Raw genomic sequence first — 22,778 nt, 5'->3', positions numbered from 1 at the left:
CTGACACACACAGAGTTATTACACATATCGCCCAGAAGACCATCTCTGTCTGTCTGTCTCTATCCCCCTCACCTCTTGTCTCTGCCTCTCTCACACACACAGGAGACACAAAAATCCACAGGGACCAATAAAGTGAAGAGACAGGCGCACAGAGAAGACACGAAGGAAGACTTGTAGAGAGAAGCCTTGGCAGAGTGAATGTAGAGGGATTTACTTCCTTTTCCTGCTAAGTCATCCTTACCTCCAGTAGAAGCCTGGTTAGAGCAGTAAAATACGGAGCCATTGCAGGTGCAACAAATTAGGTAAATACTATAATTGACAGAACCCAATTAATTTCACCGGAGAAAGAAGACTGAATTATTTACAACTGAATTACCTCAACCGTCTCTTGCAATCAGTTTAAAACGACATGCCGTGGTTGAGGATGGTAACAGCCCCGGCTCAAAGGCATAATTTCTTCCAAATTATTAATTTCATAAAACATTCAGTGTATAACCTCTCAATTTAAAGAAAAATGTCCAAGTCCTGGAGGCTTATATCAGCAATAGCCCTAATTAAATTGTGCATGTTTAAGAACAGTCAAATTTTCTGTGAACTCCGGAGGTTTTTTTTTTACCTTTAATGTGCAGATGATGTGCTAGAAACAGAGATAAAGTAAATTCACCTGGAACTGTGTTTTATGACACACAGGCGGCAGGCAGCAAAAAGCTGCAGCAGATACAGTGTCAATGAACAGAGGCAGTATCCAATAACGAGCCAATGAAGAACATTTGTACCGTGTTCAATGAGGTTAATCTGTCAGGTAATTATGCACATAATGAAATAGCTGGGATGAATTTTTAATTTTGATATTTTCCTGTTTTACTGAGTGATTCATATTTGTCAAATCCCATGTCAGTTGAACTGTTTCTCACTGGGAGTAGACTTTACTCTGCCTCTTGCTGAAATAGAATCTGTGACTGCAAACCACCTACATCGATTTTCTTCTTTTCATTATGTGTGTCTGTCAGTCTGTAATAAATCCTTGATAACGAAAGTAACATATTAAATCTAAACATAACTTTGGCTGAATTTTTTATTAAATAACTTAAAAAAAATATATAAAATCTATAAATATTAAAATCCAATCACAAAACAATGAAAGATGAAAACAGTAATGCCATCAACAATTCTTGTCAAAACAAATGGAAAAATATGTAAACAATTTAGAATAATTAACTTCACCTACATGGTTTAAATGAGGTTTAAAACATTTTCCAGCTGCAAGAGGCTCACACGCAGGACATATGGTCAAATAATGTAGTGCAACAAAACCCTCTATGAAGTGTTAAAGCTAATAATGTCATAAACACTTAGTAGAAGTAGTAATGACAAATACCTTAAGAAATAAAACATAATATAGTCTATATCATAGGCTGAAATTGCACACTGATGTCGTGGTTGTTTCATGGTTGTTAGGACAAAAAAGAAAGAAAAACGAGGAAAGATAAATGAATCATTTTCACAGCAGGAAGGGATTCTATTAGAAATTATAAATGTTAAGATGCATTCCTGGACTAGTGAGTAATTTGGTTTTCTGTTTCTTTGTTTCTCATCTTCGTTTTATCAATGCAAACACCTGCGCATATATTCAAGAACACATGCGGGCATAAGCACACAGGCAAGCGCAGCTTTTAATGTGAGGATTGTTTTTCTCAGTCATTTTGCAGATTTTATGATTCCTTAAACTGTACGCGTGCATGTCACAGTGGTTCCCAGTGTGAAATTATCTGCTCTTTGTTGTAAATAAGAAAACGGGGCTGTGACATTGAAGTTTGCAGTGCGACAGATTATTAACCGTAAGCAAAAGATAAAATAAACTTCACACCATGAAATCACAAAACAAAAACTTTGACAAAACCAATTAAAGTGTCTTTAAGGAATAAAGATGTGATGGGCTACAGAGAGAATAAAAAAGAGCAGCAAATTGGTAAAGTTTTTTTTATTTAGGGAAAAAAAAAGGCACACAAATGGCTGCTTACTGTCATAGGAATTGGGCTACAGGACCGCTTTAATTTGTTAGTGGTTTGCAGTGAAAGCAGCGTTGTTGTCAGATGAAACGAGAAATTGATTTCCACTGTCAGGGAGAAATATCTTTATTGAAGAGGGGAGAAAATTAGAGAGAGAGAAATTAGAGACGGAGAAAGGTGAGAGGGAGCGAGACAGACAAAGAATAGTAAACAAAAGAAGACAAGCCAAGGAGAAATATGGTGCTTTCAGGTGCTGTGTGACTGTGCGTGTTCGTGCATGTTTTTGTGTTCTGTCAGCAACGACAGAGTGACCGACTCATGACCACTAGCCACAGTTTATATAAGAACATCTCAGCAATAATGGTGCAGTTTACCGTTTGCAGATACACACCAAACACACCCCAGGCCATACAGACACACAAACATATATGCAGACGATTGCTGTGCCACTTCTTGCTCTCAGCGCCCATTTTGCTGCAGCAGATTGCTGAGTTCATGGATTTGATATTCCCAAATAGCCTTGACTGCAGAATATGTATTTCTGCTGGCGCGCGCCCGTGTGTGTGCTGACTTTGTGCTCTCCCTATATCACATTTACAGGTCAACTTTTCAAAAACGCAAAATTATTTTCATCGGCTTTTTTGTTCTTTATGACTTATCCCCGAGGATCAGTTAAAGGGTGAGCACTCTGCCTCTCTTCTGCAATAACACTGCACGCTAGCGGGGCACCGGTGATTTTCATTGTCACATCGTTTTTAGTTGGATGGCTGTGTGTATATCTGTGTGTTTCCCCTTCATTGACTCAGGAGCAGCACTACGCCGTGGTGAGTAAACTGGAGTGTCTGACAGTTTAAACTCCGGGAAACTCCAGCAATACACCAAACTTTACTCTTAGAAAAGTCCCAGCTATCTCGATATAAGGGACCTGTGAGGCTAGTTTTGCTTAAAGTGGCTGTAATCAATCAATAGCAGTGGCTCAAATGCTGTGAGCATCTCTCACTCACAGTGATGCACTCAGACAATTATCACCTGACTGTGCAGTTTCCCTCAACTCAACAAAGCTTTATAGCATTTTGGTTTTGAGGTCAGCAGCTTTACTGTTCTGGTTCACTCTAATTTCTGGCTGCAGCAGGCAGCTATGAAAAGCTTTACAACTCTGCTGTGCACCTGCTGCTCATCACTAAACAGCAGCCAGACTAAGTAAGAGACTAGTAGGTGAACACAGTGGAGCCACACACTTCCCTCCGGAGCTGGTGGAGACTAAAAACAGAGCAAAAAGACAAGTTACATTCCAAGTGAATGAGTGCGTTGGTCTGTACGAAGCAACTGTTCACCACATGAACTTAAAATGGGATCATCTGTCAATGTTATGCTTACAGCTATCTGTTGCCATCCATCACCAGACATGTTACCAGATAACGCATTTTTGGTCTAACAGAATATCCAACCTAGCAGAAATATATCAGTTCTCTGCTGAAATATGTGATCTTGCAGTAGTACATCCAGTTGCAGTTTAGTTGTATAGGAAGAAAATTGTTAGGAGATGGTGGTAAATGGTGACCTGCTATATCGTGCGCTTTCATGAGGACTGACTAACAAAGTGACCATTGTAAAGATCACATGTGAATCCTTGATGGGAAGTTTAATGTCTTTCTTTCCTTTGTGTCTTTTGGTGCCCTCTGGACTCAGGTATCGCCAAGTCTCTAAATATCTACGTCGTGTATTTTACCGTACAGTATGAACTGTATGTACTACACATTTGCAGCTGTTAGTCACTGATTGATATCGAAAAATAAGCACCACATGTCTCACCCACATCCCTTTCTTAGATAAAGCAGCAAGTGGTGTCGTTTTAAATATTTGAATAGCCAAAAATAGCCAATCAAGACTCAAGACTCTTGTGTTTCTTGACTGGTGACATATTTGGAAATAAGCTGATGCTGTGGCAGTGTCGTGCACTGGATTTGCCATCACCTCATAAAACTGCCTCTAGTGGTTTGGCATCATCGGACTGACAGCAGCTCCCAAACCCCCAAACAAACAAGCACGAGCTGCCCTACTGACACCGTTATACAAATAGTGGAATGACAAAATTATAGCCAGTGCGTATGAGCAACCATGTCTGTGGAGATGCTGACAAAAAAACCCTCCAAAAAACAAGCATCACTATTTGCACAGCATTTTGAAAGATGTGTTACATGCAGTTTTGCAGTCATCACAGGGAGAAGCAAGGGGAGTGATTGTTTTTCTCAAGTTTGTTGCGTATTTGGTTTCAGCACTTGGTTTTGATTTCAATCCCCTGAATCATCTCCATTTATTATATTTAGACCATACAAATACTGAGTTGTAGGTTGAAGGGTGGTTGAATAAAGAGGCAGAACGGCGGAATCCCTTAGAAAGCCAATGGGTTTTTCTGAGTGCAAATGGTGAAAAAGGCGATTATGGTTTCACACGCACACACACACATGCAGACAGACACTTGCAAATGAAAATAGAAGAACACATCCAATCATGTGCATTCTCTCCTGCGCAGCTCTCCACCCCTCACTTTGTCCTTATTTAGGTCTGCTTATATCACTGATGGTTTCTCACTTACAGTACACACACACTTACAGTACACACACACACACACACACACACACACACACACCATCCATCCTACCTGTCTCTGCCATCTTCAGAAACCAGCCTTTACTCCTTGCTGACAATGTTTGGGATTTACTCTGGACAAAGCCTTGAGTCTCCCTGTTTGTCTCTGCACGTTGGTCCATTTTTCTGTGTCTGTGTGTGCGTGCGTGTGTGTGTGCTTGTCACATGGGGTATGATGCATGTCCCTTACCTCGCCATTCGCTAAGCCCATCACTACAGCTCTTGATTAAATTCACGCTTTTCACTTGTTTTAGTGCGCAACTCATTTACATCGGACAAGTTTAATAATCTTGTGTTTGACAAATAGGCTCGTTGATCAACTTATTGTCACTTATTTCACACTCTTTGCAAACTGTTTATCAGTTTATCAGCAAATCTGCACTCTAATGAATTTCACCCTGTTGGCCAACTGGCCAAAGGAAGCAAACTTAAAAAATAGAATATCAGCCCAAAATGACACAGTAAACATGTGGAGGTGAATTTGTAGGCACATGAAGAAGAAAATGTCTAGTCTTAACACATTCATTAGCAAAAAAATCATCCAAAGTGCTATTTAAACTCTTCCAACAATTCAGAATAATGATGGATGTATAAAGTTCAAACTGGTGAATACATATTAAGAGTAATTGCTTTCACAGAGAACACAAAGTCTTTTTTTTTTTTTTTTTTTTTTACGTTTTCAGCTTCAATAACTGCATAGATGGACTTTTATATTATTTTCCCGAGACCTGCTTTTATCCCCACTGAGCACCAGCTAAATGGCCTAAATGTTTGAATCTAACTGCAGTCCCATTTACTTAAACTGTTTGACAGTGGGCTGACAGAGAGCGGGAGAAATGGCGATAGAGAGAAAGACAGACAGAGAGAGGTTGTGGTATTTGTTCTTTCTGAGATAAATATAGGAGGTGAGTGGGTGGAATAAAAACAACCTAACACTCTAGCAGGATAAGAGAGGAAACACAGAAAGATAGATATAATGACACCAGGAGAGAGACAATATGACATAGCGATAATAATAGCAAGGAAGCGAGGAAGACACGTAATGACACTTAGGGAGAGATGCCATGATACTATTACAGAGATAATTGTGGTAAAGTGGGATGGAGAGAGAGCGGCAGGGATGAAAAGATGAGAAGGCAGGACAGAGGAAGAAGGAGAGCAGGGAGAGGGGAGGTGGGGACAGTGCTGGGGAAAGAGATAAGAGAGGAATGGAGCTACAGGGAGGAAGAGAAGCGTGGACAGTGAGGTAGAAGACTGGTGATAATACGGGCTTAATAAAAGGGAGAAAAGATGGACAGGAGGCTGGAGAAAGATCGAGAGGGAAGATGGAGAGAGATTGAGCGTCGCAGAGAGACAAACATAACGTGGGAGAGACACAATGATTCTGACAGAGAGATAATGAAAAAGATGGAGGTGGGGAGGAGGCAAAGAGGGATGGAAAACACGGATAGTAGAAAAACACACGACAGAGGCCTCACCTCTTCTTCTTTCCTCTCCCCTCCTCTTATCTCCTCTCCTCGCTTCTTTTTTCATAGCCTGAATCACTGCAGTCAATAGGTCTACACAGCGTAACTTGGAAAGGTGCATTTGATTTGTGGCGGCGCGTGGTGGAAGGAAGAGGCCAGCATCTGATTTATGAGCCAGGGACCTTGTGGTCAGGATCTACTGGAGCACTCAGCTCCTTTTGACAGTCAACAATTTTAACAATCTATTACATTGTTATGTAGATCTACGCACTGAACCAATCCAATATGGCCACTTTGTTTATGTGCTTGAGGAATAACACATTTTTCTGCACTGAAGGCAGGTTTTTGTACAAGTGGTGAGAGATCTGAGTTTCTTTGTTTCAACTGTGCCATGCAGCTCATGGAATGTGGAAATATAATCATGTTAACATTTTAACTTTTTTAACTTTTTTTTTTTTTTTTTTTTTTTTGTGCAGCCCTGCAAACAGGCATGAACTGTACAATGTATTTAAGTGATGATAAAAATAAGAGAAACGCCTGGCTTAGGGACACAGAGATGAATTCATGTATCACAGTTACAGATGGGTCAATCAGCACATCTCCCGTTCACCAAGCGAAGAAACTAAGTTTAGAATTAAATGTATCTGATAGATCTGCACAGGCATCACAGGGATGTTATGTTATGTTATGGCATACGGGGTCAGGAAGAAAGGCTACAGAGAGAGGAGAGTGACAAGAAACATGGAAAAAATGTAGATTTTCTGAATCACTTCTAAACCGTTACCATGACAACAAGAGAGACCAGCAGCCCAAAATTACACAGATTTAAGTGTATCTGCCTAACCTTTTCCTATCAAATTGGTTGGTAAGTCCTGATAATTAAAATGACACAGTACTTTGTGTCATGCAGGATGAAAAAATTAAAAAAAACCCTGTTTTTCAAGGCTTTCAAGTCATTGTTATGATGGAGGTTGCAACTCATCAACTGACTGGTGGCTTCCAACAACGGGTGCTGGATGTTTGCCTCTACCAAAATCTCCAGAAGACCCTTCTATGACAAAAACTGCAGTTAATTGAACTATTTTAGACAGGCCTAGACAGTGTTGGCTGACTTTGCTCCAGACAAAGGGAGTTTTCATACCTGAAAGTCTCAGACGTCTCAGAATGTGAGCTCTTCTTCGTTTCTCGAAGGTCTTTACTTGCTCCTCTGCCCAAATTAAATTGAAATACCTTGTCTCCTCCTCCCCCTCAGGTGCTCGTTCAGCTAATTTTTTAAGTCTGCTTCGGGTCTTTATCTTATTGTGTTGCTTAAAGGCTGACGATAGCCTACCTCAACTTCCTGTAGCTGGTCCGACGGTCCAAACCATCCAAAAAATGTTTTTCCACAAACAAACCGAACCGGGATTCAGTTTGATCAGGACCTAGACCACCTATTTTAGCCAGACCAAATTCTGGTTTATTGGTCTGGACCACATTCTGAGTCACCTTTCACAGCTGCTATTTTCATTGGAACTGCTGGCAGCAGCATAAAACATCCCACCTACTTCTGATTTGACTGACAGGCAGTCTTTTGTACAGCCATTCATGGCTCCAACTCCATGAAGCCTACTGATCTGAACAACCATGCCTCAGAAAATGAGTTTCCATACAATTTAAAGTTTCCAAACTATAACTGCAAATATGTTTTACCAAGAACATCAATGTAATGGGATTATGTTTGTGTTTACACTTACACTAACAACAGCATGTATTCATTTACAGCAATGGAAAGTCAGAACATCATCATCGGTAAAACATTCTCAACAACATGATCATTTTCCAGCAACATGTTCGATCTTGCAGTGCAACAGCCACTTCGTCATCCATATATCCACGCTTCACCTTCATTGAAGTTGTTTTATAGACTACGTATTTATGAACATGGTTAAGGTTAGAGAAAACTACAACTCAACCAAAGTGCTTTTCTTGCCTACACCTGACCACACACAGTGCTCTGGAGTTAATCCATCCCAGCAGCCTCCTCATGACACTATTTAAATTGTGGTGTTTCATTTATTGAAAACTAATCACTGAATTATATGAGAACATATAATTCATCCACAGATTATGTTTCCTCTAAAACATAATGACAATTACAGTTTGGTTGCACGTGGGATTTTGTGTACGCAGTGGCACAAAGGTGTTTGTTTGTAAGTTTATGGTTCTACTGGTTTGTTCCAGACTGAAGTATGGAGGAATTGATGGGTCTACTGTACTTTGGGAATTTGGAGGATCTTCTTACTTTATTATTGCTTCACCACAAATTTTTAATTAGTAATATGACATGTCTTGGCTGTTGGAGAGATCTCCATGAATTTTAGCAGATTTCAAAATTTTCCTTGGAATATTTTCTAAAATCTTCATTTTTGTCCTTTCTTAGTGAAAAAATGTGTGAAATAAATGACATTCCTATCAACTTTAGTGACACTGTGTTACTGTGTACTAATTAGCAAATTGAACTAATTCACGGTAACAGACTGAACAATGTTGGTGGAATTCTCTGTGAGCATGGTTGCCTGAGTAAGAAATGATGCTTTGTTGTCTTCATATGGACAGCTGCGAGATGGACTGACCATATGGCTTTTAGCTTAGTTTTTCACTGGACAGTTTCCTTCGGCAAAAAGCTACATTAAATTAACTAAATTTAAGGAGGAAAAACCTTAATGCTACACAAACAATAAAGAAAAGCAAAGGACTTTTTACTGAAATGCCCCAAGTATGGTGCTACAATATGGCATCCGGTGTGATGCAAATATCTGCTGAATTCTACTTATCCCATCTGTTCAAAAGCAGACAGAGGGGGATCTGGCAACAGAAGAGACCACAGTCAGAAATAGAGAGACAACTGGAGACAGGATGAGAGACGGACACAAAGACGGCTGAGGGGGAGAGGTGAATTGGGTTGGAAAGACAGCGGAGAACAATCTGAAATTAATCTAGACACTCCAGATGGTTTGGAGTTTGTGTGTGTGAGCAAAAGTAGGGGTGTGTGTGTATGTGTATGTTACTGCCAGCCTGTCCATTTGGGCTTGTGTATAGGTATTTATGTATGTTTGTGTATTTTGTGTTACTTCAAACAAACAAGAACATCTGGTATACGCACAATGAACAAGTTCTGTTCTCATTTTGACGGGGGAGAGAAAAAAAATCCACACCGAAAAATGGAATCACATATTTTGTTAGTATTTGGTTGATTGACCCAGTAGTTGTCTCTGGAGTGTACAACACATGTCTGTTCATGTTTGAAAGTGAGAAAGTGTTCTCAGTAACATGAGGTTAATAAATCAATAGCATTGCTATCTGAGAAACAATTACTAGTGGCTTTCATGTCAGCCCCCCCCCCCCCCAAACACACACACACACACACACACACTGCAGTGCGTTCCTTGTATATTCTGGTTTATTTAAGAGCAAACCGCATTAAACGTTTCCTTAGACTCAGTGTGCAATAGTGCGGGAGCTTTCACTCATTCTGTTCTTAACTCTTATTTAGGCCTTTTCATGTGCTACTGTGGTGCGAAACCCGTAACATATCATTTGGCATCACAGTATTTTTTTGCCAGCTGCTTGTTAAGCTTTGTTTTGCTTTGGTTATGATTTGCCTTCCTTAGTCGGCTTATCCGAACTAAATTTGGTCTCTTTTTTTGTTTGGTTCGTTCGGGTTCTTTTGGTTTGTTTTTGTCCAATCCAGTTAGAGATGTGTAGCTTTCGCCACACTTATTACACATTAGCTTGGCTTTTGGTCAGTTTTAGGAGCTGTTTTATTATTAATGTTCAGCCTTTTCATCTGAGCGAACTTAACACTTAAAAGCTGTTCATGAATTCTTTAGAATGCAGCCAGCTCTAAGGAGCGACTCTTCTGTACGTACAGTATGTGCAACTGTGTCGCCTGTCCACCGACGACCGGGGACCGACTTTGTGTGAACTCATGTCCTCAAAACATATACGTTTTTGTGTTAAACCTTTCAGTATAGAAAATCAGGATGTGCTAAGAACTATATTACAGTATGTAGGCATGTTTTTAATGTTTAATGTTATGAAAATTGAATGAGTAAGCAATGCAATTGCAGGGCACATGCTGCTGGAACAACAACATACAACACTATGCACATGCCTAAGTGCATATGAGTGTATGTGCCATGGGAGGTTACTTCTGGTCTCAGATCAGTAGCACTAACTAACATTGTCAGGATTAAAAAGCCATGAAATCCAAGTATATACAGTGTGTGCAAATGTTCAGAAAACTACTATTTAAGAGCCTAATATTTATTATTGTCTCATCTCTCTGTTCCAGCTGAATCCTGTGGTGGTGTAGTCCAAGGCCTGAATGGCACGATAGAGTCGCCTGGTTTCCCCCATGGCTATCCCAACTACGCCAACTGTACGTGGCTGATAATAACAGGGGAGAGGAACCGTATCCAGCTAACCTTCGTCACGCTGGCTCTGGAGGAAGACTTTGATATTGTATCAGTTTACGATGGACAACCGTCGCCTGGAAACCTCAAAATGAGGTTAGTAAAAAGATCAATCCTCATATTCAATTTCAGCTTAATGTGCTGCTCTCTATCTTCCCTCCTCCTTCTCTTTGAGCATCTGACTCTCAAACTAGTCTCTCTAGCTCCACTTACTAATCTACCTCATCAGAGTGAGAAATTAGCGCTTGGACAACAGCATATTCATTCTGAAATCAGGGCTTTGAATACCTATTTTTCTCGGCTGGGAAATGACACAGTCATTCAAAAGTCAAAGAACAGTGTCAGGTATAATTTAAGTGGATTTTCTTTCAGATTGAATGAATAGTGAATAACAGACCATTTTTGAGCATGGTCCACTTTTCATGGTCACAAAAGAGGTTCAACAAAATATATTGAGTTTAATAGCTGCTTTGAGATGCACTGACATATAAAACAATTAATACAATTTAGATGGAATATTTTGTGATGTAGAAACTTCAGATTTGAGCTCACAGGGCACCATTTTGTTTTAAAAGTGCCTTCTATTTGAAGCAAAATTTGTTTTGTTTGACTTCTTACTGTCATCATTATCATTACATATATGATCTACCTCATCAGACTACAGGTGACTACAGTTTCAAGAAAAAGCTCTTTATTGGCAGAGTCTTTAGATGGTAACTGACGGCCAGTGTTTAAATACAACAAAACTACAGTATATTTAGGGAAGAGCAGTTGCTTGGTGATTAATGTTTTAGAAAATATATATGCAAAAATTCCAAGTGAATATTTTATTTTTTCTGTTTGTTTTTCCCCTCAGTGGTAATGAGTATTTTCTGTACAGTTTCTTTACAGTTTATCTTATGATCTGACTGTCATGGATACAGTCTAAGGGTATGAAAATGCAACAAGATTCCTTGAAAAGGCCAATTTACACAAGCAAAAATGGCCTGGTCCCTTCTGGAAATGTAGAGTATGTTATATCTTAATAAAGTGTTAAGTCTTGGTAATGTTTAGTCTTAGTCTTTAAGGCAAAAGTGAAGAGACTGAAAACTTTTTGCTGTATATTGGGGAAGGGCAATGGGCTGTTAGGGGTTCAGTGTCCTGCCCAGAGACATATAGCCAAAGTCTGCGATCAAACCACTGACCCTGTGGTCCGTGGACGACTGCCTTTACCTACTGAGCTACAGCCGACCCTACATGAATAACTATAATATTGTTGGTAAATTTAGTGTATAAAGTTCATGCATATATTAATGAAAAGTTGATGGAAAAAGCACAGCAAAGGGAACAAGGCCTCACTTGACACGACCCAAGAGTGTTTTTGAAGTTTTTGCAGTGCTGGTGCCAAGTGAGGTTGTGAAAGTTGCAGTGCGTCTGCATTTGCAACAACAGGGAGTCTGACCAGGTTTTATTGCAAATGCTATTTGGGTCCAAAACGAGCACCAGAATTGGACTGTGCCAACTAATCTGCATAAACACAGCTCGAGCTGCACCTTTTCTCCCAAACGGGCAAAATGAAGTTTGCCAGGTGCCAGGAAAATTGCAAAAACAGGTGCAACCTAAAAATAAAAACAACCCCAAAACAAAACCAAAACAGAATGATGGCGTTGCACCTAAGACACAGATGGAGCAGGAACGAATTGGATTTTTTTATATTGCACATTTAATAAAAGCTGTGCATTTCAGCCCGAATTTTCTTTCGCAGATGCTGCCCAGAGTATAAAGCATAAGAAATACTACTACTAATAATAATAAATTGGGATTTAAGCTAAGATTTGACACAAAGTGGAAAAAACCACACATTTTACAGTGTATCAACTCATTGCAATTTATAATTAGTTGTAATTAGTTTTTAACTAGTTAACTTGCGTGTTGTGTCTAGATGTAACAAATCTTGCTAGGTTACACAGCACTATCTGGTGGATCATTTACATGTTTTTTTTTTTTCTTTGTTGGTTTACACACAAAAAAAAAGAAAAGCAAAACAAAATCCCATTGATGAATTGGCAGCGTCCGTGCTTGGTGAATCGTAGGACTGTAATATTGTTGCAGAAAGGGCAGAGCTGGCAAACTGTGGGAAGCTTATTCATAGTACTCTGCTTGTGTGTAGGAGGGATGAGTTGGGAATGCACCAAGTAGTGTTTGAGGTTGGTGGTGCAGTTATGGATAATAGTGGGTTTTTCCGTGAAAATAAAGCTGTATTATGTGCTAGTGTTGGAGTAAAATAGTTGTTGTTTTTTCTTTTGCTGCTTGGAGGACAATGGTGCAAACCGCAAATGATATTGAGCGGTGGGTTTGTCTGGAGGCTTACTGAGTGTGCAGCTTCTATGTGTGTCAATATAATGTCTTATGAAAATCATTGTATTTAAATTATCCTGGCTTTGTAAAATCCACACACATTCCCAAGTGTTTTGAGACTGATAGTCGTTAATGCTGCTGTAGTTGCAGTGATACTTTGGGAGAGTTTTACAATCATCGTTACGACATAAAAAAAAAAAAAAAAAAAAAATATTTACTTCCTTCTGTCTGTGTTTTTTCCTTATTTTTCTCCCTGCTATCATTCATTTTGCAAGGTTTATTTTTTTTATTCAGTTTGAGGTTTGGTTTTTAACCAGAAATTCTTGGTTTTGCTTGGATTTTCTCTAGTTCACTCAGTACATTTGAATGTACCGTATATTAAACGAGTCTAAGCAATTGTGTTGAAGCCTTTTCAGAAGACAGTATAACTAATGGTAGGGTTGCGAGGTAATGCACTTCGGACCCCCTGCTAACTGTGTGTGTTCAAAGTTGTTGGCCCGAAGCGCGCTACTGCTGAGATAGTGGAAAGACCCAAGTGTGCTGTCTGTAGGCCCTGCACAAAGTGAAATAACAGCTGAACCTAAGATTTTTAGGGCTTTCTAGAAATTCAGCTGCGGCGTGACGACAGGAATGTGAAGTGTAGCAGCAGGTCACCTGTTCCTGGGCCTGTGAGCCATTCTCCGATCACCTGCTGCCAAACAAAAACAGACCCGGTTATATCAGTGCTGTAGTTTGTTCGCACCATCACCTAATAACACTTAGCAGCTGAACAAGTACCCAGCTCTGTGTTTAAGTTGAAAGTAGTGCCACACTCACGTTTTTCTTATTTAACTTATGATGCAGGAACTCTTAGACGTCTGTTGCTGCCGATTATATTAACTGTGGCAGCTGCAGCTTGCCCGGTGACTCTGTGACTCCTGTTAATCAGCCCTGGAGTTACTTGGCACCCATCGTATCGGAGAGTGACCTAAACACTCGAAGAGTATTTCAACTACTCCAACCTTTGCAAGCCCTCAAATGTAAAAGATGAGTAGAAGAGTGGTGTATTAGCTGCCTCCGGAGCTTCTGGCCCTAAGTGCGGTGAGCTCTCGCAGTGAACCTATTCCCAATGTCATTTTGATCAAGTGAGTAAGCTCGGAGGAGTGAGCTCATTCTGTCCTCAGCTCAGCTCCTCTGGTGATGGTAGCGCCTCTCTCAGTGGTGCGGACGTTAGGGAGGACAGGCAGCATAGTGCGGAATTGAGACCACCGGTCAGCCTTCTTTTTGTGCCTTTGGGGGTCTCCCTGAAATGCGTCACTGCTGGCAAAGCTTCGGCCCAGCTCATAAGATTTTCTCCAGTTGAGCTGAGCGTCCCTATCTATTGAATAACACCCACCATCCTGCTTTGCTTATTAGAGTTTAACCACATAAAACATTTCTCTCTGTCCTTATAAGAGTTCGTTCTAATTATCCTGCTGCTGGCTGTTCTTTGTCTGAGCTTCACAAGGGCAGTGATCAGCCGGTTGACCTAAAACCCTTCCCTCCTCTCTGCTTTGGGCTGAATGGAGCAAGACTTGCTGATATGAACCCATCAGGCTGCCCACATGGACAGTGGGATAAAGCCAACAGGAGCTGACTGCCCTCTCTTTGTTCTCAAAGAGGACCGCAGCAGAGGCAGGATATATCTTTCTCTCACAGCCACCCCTCCATCTGCCCTCAGACCTTGTGTGGGGAGAACGGTGCAGTCTCATATATAGAAGAATGGCTGACCCAGCATCTGTGGCCTCTTCTTACCAGCCCCAGCTGTGCATCAGCAGCGGTAACTCTACTCCATCCCACTCACTCTGATGACTGATGTCAAAAGGGTGAAAATATTTATTTCTGATTTTACAGAAAATCTTCTCTCGTACACAAATCACTGCCTGCGCTTTGCCGGTGTCCTATAATATTTAACAAAGGCACATTTGTGGATTTCCAGTCAGTCTTTCAAAGCCCTGATTCCATTACAGACATTTTTACAAAGGTTTGGAGCAGTGTATTGAAATATGCAGGACTTTGATTAAACCTTCACTGCTTGGCACATGGAGAGTGAAGAAGAGGAAAATGCTGAAGGAGTCATTTCAACTTTTTTTTTTTCTTCAAAATGAAATCTGTCCCCTATGGAATCCACTGCAACAAGTTAACTCCAGCTCACCATTTCTCACCACTAAGAAGAATAAAGTTTTTTTACAGCCATCAGTCAAGCCTATAGTTTGGTATCAATGTAAGGTTCCTCTGAGTGTCACTTTAATTATGACCACATCTTCTAGGAGCTCTCAGTAAAGTGAAAAGCTGAGGAATGTATGTATTGGCTATCTGGTGGAATTCGTATCAGTTTTCCCTCTTGCACAGTCTAAGGATTAAAGACTTGATAGTGGTGTTTGGAGTAATACATGTTGTTTATCCTATGCCGGTTAATGCTGTGACCATTTGCCATATTTAGGCACCGCATAGCAAAATGGGATTTGTTAATTAACTTTGGTGTTTGGTGCGCTCGTGTGGGCTTCCTCCCGCAGTCCGAAGACATGCCTGTTAATTGGGAACTCAAAACTGCCCACAGGTGTGGAGGGTTCTGTCTGTACCACACGTGTCAGCCTCATAAAAAACTGCAGTATTGTTGTCTTTTGTCAGAGGCCAAAAATAGATTTTCTTGCTGAGATTTTAGTTGATGCTGTGGTGGGAGTAATGGGCACCGATTGATGTCATTTACAACCCCAAATAAACAAAAGAGAGTGCGATAATAATCATCAACCTATCATATCATCATAATAGAACACAAACAACGTATCACATGTCGAAACTGAGACATTTGAGACGTGTTGGTGCCATTAAAATTCAAAATGAGCTAATATCTTTTATCAAACTGTGTCACATTTAAGATCAGATATGTCGTTCATTTTCTTTTGTGAATAAAGTGTGGTTTGATGAGATTTTTTTAAATGTACATTTTACACATCCTCCCAACTTTTTTGGAATTGGGGTTGTAATTTTAATGACCGCACCTTCATTTTGCCCCACTCTGTTGTTGAGTGGAGGCAAGGACCAGAATAAAGGTTTGAATGCTTTTGTAATTGCACTGGCAGGAATTGCTATATGTTTCCACCCCATTTATATCACCGTGGCTGGGCTAGATAACAGAAACACATTTCTGTGCAATGCAGGACACTTCAATAGTATCATAAAGTGAAGCCTCCATATGATTAGAAACGGAGGACTTTCCCATAGGAGACTGGATATTGAATCCATTTCTGGGTTTATTATAATCTCAAGGACGTATTCTTACATATGTAACATTACTAGGTGTGTAATGTTTCTGAAACTGAAACCAAAGCCATGATTCAAAAGTTGCATTGTTGTACTGTGAGACAGAACCATGGTATTCAATTAATGGGACCTAACCCGGTCCCATCACAGTTGTAATCCCGTGTTTTTTGAGTGTTTGGAAGGAAATATTGTGTTGTTGTCTGCCATTTTAGTGCCATTCTAAGAGATTACAGGTGCCAAAAACAGAGTTTTTTATAAAAGGGTAGCGACAAACAATGTGCGCAGGTGTTTAGGTTAAAGCATGTGTTTGTTGTTCCAGAAAGATATTTATAATTCTATGAATCTTCAGGATTCCACAATTTGAGCTGAAAAACAAAAGGTTTATTTTATGGGGCTATTAGAGATCGTCACAATTCACGTTTCTTAGAAGTAGACACCAGAGGTGTTATGGAATCAGGTCAGAGGGCATAGCAGTGTAAACCATTGACATTCTTACTGTCACGTTCCCTCTGGGCCTTTTGTCGGCAGCTCAGCCGGCTTCCACTGCAGCTGCAGCACATGAAGCCTTTCAAAAAGAGTGGTTTGTCAAAATGCACTTAAAAAAGTTAACTGATACCTTTTTGATCCCTGCAGGGACATTTTCTGCTTTGCATGTGACCCACAATCCAGCAAATGAATGAGTTCCCCAGGAGATCACAAACTTCTTGGCATCATATTTATTTTGAACAGGGTACAAACATTTCGGCTTTACTTAAGCCTCTATCGTCTTCACAAAGGGCACCGTTTTTTTTATCCTAACCATCTTAATGTAAAACGTTATAGCCATAGAAATGTTCAATGGTTGTACGTCCACATTGTTTTCTTTCCAAGTGTGTACATACAATTTACTGTGAGCCCAGGCAGGTCTGATGTTTGTTTGGATGCAACGATGAACCTTATCTGAAGCTCACGTGAGACTCCAGCAAAGAGTTGGTGTTTTTTAAGTAGAAAAATGATCCAAGTTTTCATCTATTCACTGTAGTTCAACAAGAAAACACTGTCTAGGGAATCACATAGAGGGAATTTTCCACAAGAAACACAGTAACTTTGAAACATACAGCACCTGCATGATTAATTCGGACTTGAAAAGGTTCTTAGATCTTCAATCTTCATATGCGTGCTTAATCATTGTAACTAATTAAAAGAACTAAAATTAATAAGAAGATGCCTGTGCATTAACCATTCAGGCCACTGCACAGTAATATACACAAATGTCACACTGCTTATGAACAGCATCCATAAACTTAAACTTTATTTCCTGCGACAGAAAAGTTACTTATGGGCAGCAAATGACTTTCCTCAACAATTTGTGGAATTTAGAAACAAAAGTTAATCGCCACTTCCATTTGATGAGCTAATTGCCATCAGTTGCCAAGAGTCACCATTGTTAACTTTCCTTTATAATATACCAGTAAACATTGTATTAGTGGGTGTGGACAGAATATTGGAAACGCTTTTCACAGTGCAGTCCATCCAGCTGATGGAAACATTGTCACGCCTTTGAATTGAGTTATTCGTTGTTATCAGCACATAGCTATGGCTTTGTAAGTCACCTGCTACCTACGGGCATAGTTATTATGAGCGAGACGTGTGGAAAACTGTGGAGCTATTGCGCTCGTGCAGACAAGGAAAACAGCTACCGTCCATCTTTTTTTGCACAGTTATTTCAAATGAGTCTTTTATATGTTCATTTGAAAGTGTTTATATAGTAATATTGATAAAACACCTCAACAATGTTTTAAAGCTAGATTACTTCGCTCCTACTTAATCTCCTCCTGATAATTTCATGTGTTTTGCCTTTAGAAAGCTCTATAACTTATGTGTGTCCCATTTCAGGTTCAGATAGTTATTGTTGATACTTTTGTCAATGTTTTTTGTGTATTTGAACCCAAATCCCAGTCTTTCCATAACCCTAACCCACTTGTTTTTATACCTAACGCAATACTTATGGCATTGATAACATCCGACAGTGGCCATTGAGTGGCGTGATGTCATCCGAAGCTGGTTGTTAAACTATTTGTTTGTGAAAAGCTGTTGGACTGGATTAGGTTATGTGTTTTTAATAAACTGTCAATCCTCGTTGTACCTGATATGTGTGTGATGATAGGTCCATGCCTGATAGTGAAGTTGTGTGTTCACTCAAAAGTTTATTGCTTATGCATGTGCAGCCATGTGTCCGAAGTGGATGACTTAGTTAATTAGAAGTGCAGTGATAATGACATCACACTTCACAATATTTGAACCAAAGTCATCAAGTGAAAGATGCGTAGCTATATAACATACACATGAGTGCAGCCATCAGCACATCCAAACTGCTAATATCAGCATTTGAGGGAGATATTTGCAGTGTTCCACTATCCTCTAGCCTGTCTCATTTGGGTCTGCAGTGAATAAATGTCTTACGTGTTGTTTTTGTCTTTATGATTTTACATGTTTGCATGTATTTTTAACTCTATGAAAAATACATATGTGTGTGTGTGTTTATTTAAGTGCAGAAATGTAGAATACGTGTGGTAACAATTTCATTTGAAGGGCTTTAACATACAGTGCCATTTTCATTGTGTACCTTTACCCTCATGGCCTTTGGTGAACCTCTGTGGTGAACTCTTGATGAGCGTGAGCGGCGGCGATTTTGGACCTAGAATGTTTCGTTCTGCAGACTGTCAGCATTTTTGTCTTGGAGCAGCTGCTGAGGGTTACAAACTGACAGATGTAGAAAAGATTTGGACCGAGAGAAAATACAATTCACCAGGTTCAGATTTAACTTTGGAAACACATTTTCAGTTTTAGCAATAACTGTGTCCAGAATGTTTAGAGCTAAAACTAAGTGATTAAAAAGGAACAGATGTTTATCCAGGAAGCCGCAATTAGTCAACACTCCAATTTCCAATCTGCTTCAAAGTACAATACTGTCAAGCTTCCTGAGATTTTTTCCGCCTCCACCTACCTAACTGTAAATGGTGCAGGGATAAAGGAATTCATAAAGCAGTAGGCCCCCTGTCGATATGTTTCGACAACAGCTGGTCCACTGAATCAGTGTGAATTCGCCAGAACTTGCCACACTAGAAACTCTACTCATGTTTTCTTTACTTCCTGTCAGCATCACTCATCAACCCCATGACATTTATTTCTCTAAATTGCAACTCCTTTTCATCTTACTTACACGTTGTATGTTTTGGTTAATTTGTTTCCCAATTTCTTCTATTGGTAATCATGGTTTTTCATTCTAAATACAGATTGAACTTTTACTTATATCGGGGTCAGCATGACACACACTATGACTGTGGCTGCAAGTGACACAAGAGCAGAGCTGAGTAACTGGCAACTCATTAAACATTTAAAGAGGTGGTTTCTGTGAGTGGCATGACAAAAGTTTGGGGGTACGCTGCTCACCCTAGCACCCTTGTAGATCCGGGCCTGTAGTTCATATGAACATCCTGTAGGAAGATGTCTTTAATTTGACTTTCTGCCAATGCACACACAAAATTACATAGGAGCACGAGACTGTGCAAGATAAGCATGGAAAAAAGTCTCAACCAACCCTTAATTACTTCACTTCCCTTCCTCTAACCTAGTTAGAGGAGGTGCTCTCCAGGTCCTGGGAACCAGAGATTTCAGTGCTCTATGTTTGTTGTATTAGTTTTTGACATCAGTCTCTGTACCTTACATCTTATTTCTACAAATCCTCCTCTGCCCTTTTTCACTCGCTAGCATATCATATTGCTGCACTTGTTCTCAAGGCAACACGTGATTTCAGAATTCACAACTATGATGGGATTATTGGATTATAGGATTTATAGATATAGCAGATAGGCGTTGTCGCAGTAGCCTTTGTGGTAATTTGAATTAGAGCACAAGGTGAGCTGCTACAATGAGGTTGTAGACAGTTGAGTTTTAAGTATGTATTCATGTTTCCTAAGTCTTAAATTGTGTTTAGGACCATTCCGGGCTGTGAATAGCTGTTTGAGAAAGCAACGTAAGTTCAAGTATTGTGTCCAGCTCTACAGGACTATTTTTACCTTTCTATGGTTTATGTGGAGTCATGGTGCTGAAGAAAGTCACTGAAACGAGATTTAGTCCATGAGACCAAACCTCCACTGAAATGCATACTAATGACATTATTTTAGGAGGGTTAGCAGCTACAGGATATGTCTGTCCTCGTCTGCAGCCTCTGCTTCCACGGGTGCCAGGGGTGAAATTTGTCATACACTAGCACAAATTCAGCCGGAAGGAGTACGTGAAATGTTTTTGGTAAGTCAGTGCAACCAGCGGTTGCATAGTTATTGGTGCAGAAGCACAACATTAGTCAACCCCAGTCTCTCAACAAGACACCTTTCCAGTCTGTTACAGCATGTACCTTTTGTCTTGTTTTTTTCCACATTTTCCCTGACAATTTCTTTTCCCAGTTGCTCCTGGATCCAACTTTTTAGTGGTGTATAGAAATTAATCCTCAAGCCACAATGGCTATATTTTTGGATATATGCAGTGCATCATTTTCTCATCTGTCAGTGGGATAGATGATGTTAAATATGCTTTTAAAGATGGAAATAGAAGCTGTGGACATTGGTAAAGCAAAAATATACATACAGTACAGGCCATGGCTACAAAAACGTATCCCAGGAGTAGGACTGAGTTTTAACATTTGCAACTGGACCATGGGAGGACAAAAATTGGCTTGTGTATATGGGCGGGGAAGGCACCAGAAAATTCAGAGCTCTGTCGTCATCTGTGCATGACGGAGATAGAGGGAGATGACAGAAAAAGGTTATCAGTGAGGTGCTGCCTTTGTTGTAAAGAGATTGAGAAGGAGCAAAATCAAGAGCAATGCGGAGATGAAATCGACACAAAGAGAATGAAGAGGCAAAAGGCTAAAGTTCATACGGGTGTGTGTGAGATAGAGAGAGAAAGCTGTCAACTACTGTTTGCTCGGTGCCCTTACACAGTACAGGCCACGGCTAACTACGCACTAACTACAGTTTAGCTTCATCGGTTACTAACTTTTAAAATCCTGGATCATTTGTTCTGCTGTCAAACACATTTGCAATCACTCACTCGCACATTTTTCTACCTGTCTCCTTTTTTTTTTCCTCCCCTAATCGACCTCTACTTCCCTACTCTGCCGTTCTTTTCTATTCACTTCCTCAACATCATTGGTGCTCTTCTATTCTCGGCACAGTTTCACTTGTTAAACTTTTTGCAAGAAGGGTTTATTTTTGCACCGCAGCTTGGCAATGACAGTGAGAGAGAGGAGGTTTACAGTGTCGAGCGAATCTTCGAATATCTCAGGAAGTCTAAAATGCTCATGTAGATGTTCTTAGATTTTATGTTCTGTGGGTTCATAGAGTTGCTGCAATGAGCGGTTGGACTCCTGAAGTAATAATATTGGATTTGTTGGTCTACTGTTACAGTATCAGAAGCAACAAATACAAACAACATTGCATTGCACCCTTTAATGCATTTAAATGGTTTATTCTTACATAGCAGGTGCAGTAGCATCCGACAGAATGAATGTAAAAAAACAAATCCGAGTTGTCACAAAACAATATGTTATAATTTCTTTTTTCTTTCTGTTTGTGCTGCAAGCTCTGCATGCTCCTCTAGAAAAACGTTAGGTCCAAAGTCTGGCAGCATTTTACAGATTTGGGATATTATGAGAAGCCTCATAAAAGAGCTTAAGTGTGCAAGACATCAAGTTTACCTGTGCTGCATCAAATCAGTACAATCTTATTTGGTGAATTGGATATAAGTGCAGTGAGTGTTGTCAGCTTTCTCTCACACACATGGTCAAAAACAACTTGGTCTAAAGCAACACGATTTGATCTCCGTCAAACCACAGCCCTCTGAGATCCTAGGGAAAACCCAAGACATTCTAGTGTCATGGCTCTACTCGGGATTAATGTCTCTCCGTTCCCAAAATGGATTAGCTTTTTCATCTGTGGCATAGGCCTCTGTTGTTGTCCAAAAACAATTAAAAACACGTCAGCCACGCACACGGCTCTACTTGTTGAACACTTGGTGGAGACATTTTTGTCTTACTTTGCCGTAATCACCATGATTCCACTACAGAGCTTGCACATGTGCGTTCTGTGTCTGTGTTCTGAAATATTAAGATGTTTGGTAGTAAGAACAAAGAATAAGCAAAAATCTTTAGGGCAGAACTTGATTTAAGGTCAAAATAATGAGAAACATGTCACTTCATTTTCACAGTGACCTTTCCAAATCTTACAAGTTACAAAATATGTTTACAGGAGAAATGTAGTGAACACACACCCACGCAAACTTCGACTACCCCCAGTAACTGCAGAGTAAAAACCACACTTTTCTGAGAAAAATAGGCCAACGCTAGATAACCAGGCAATGGAACTAATCCAGGACAACCACTAGGGAAGGAAGGAGAGAAGTGAGGAGAGAAGGAGGTAGTGGGGGAGGGATGAAGGTTGGACTGTTTGGGGAGGGAGAGAGAGACAGAGGCATGCAGAGGAAGTAGCAAGGAAACAGAGAGGAGCACATACACACACACACATACACACACGTACACGCAG

The 22,778-nt window shown here is 40.1% G+C and overlaps 1 protein-coding gene across 2 annotated transcripts in view; it reads left to right on the top strand.

Annotated features, from left to right (window-relative positions):
* Positions 1–22,778, top strand: part of csmd1a (CUB and Sushi multiple domains 1a) — a 378,013-nt gene that overhangs the window by 79,174 nt on the left and 276,061 nt on the right. For both annotated transcript variants that reach the window (XM_067487730.1, XM_067487721.1), the window contains exon 2: positions 10,458–10,674. In XM_067487730.1, coding sequence (XP_067343831.1) covers positions 10,458–10,674 — 217 coding nt within the window. The remainder of the gene's footprint in view (positions 1–10,457; positions 10,675–22,778) is intronic.

Source organism: Channa argus, chromosome 2, assembly GCF_033026475.1.
Source record: "Channa argus isolate prfri chromosome 2, Channa argus male v1.0, whole genome shotgun sequence".
Lineage (NCBI taxonomy): Eukaryota > Metazoa > Chordata > Actinopteri > Anabantiformes > Channidae > Channa > Channa argus.
This window is presented reverse-complemented; position numbering and strand designations above follow the sequence as displayed.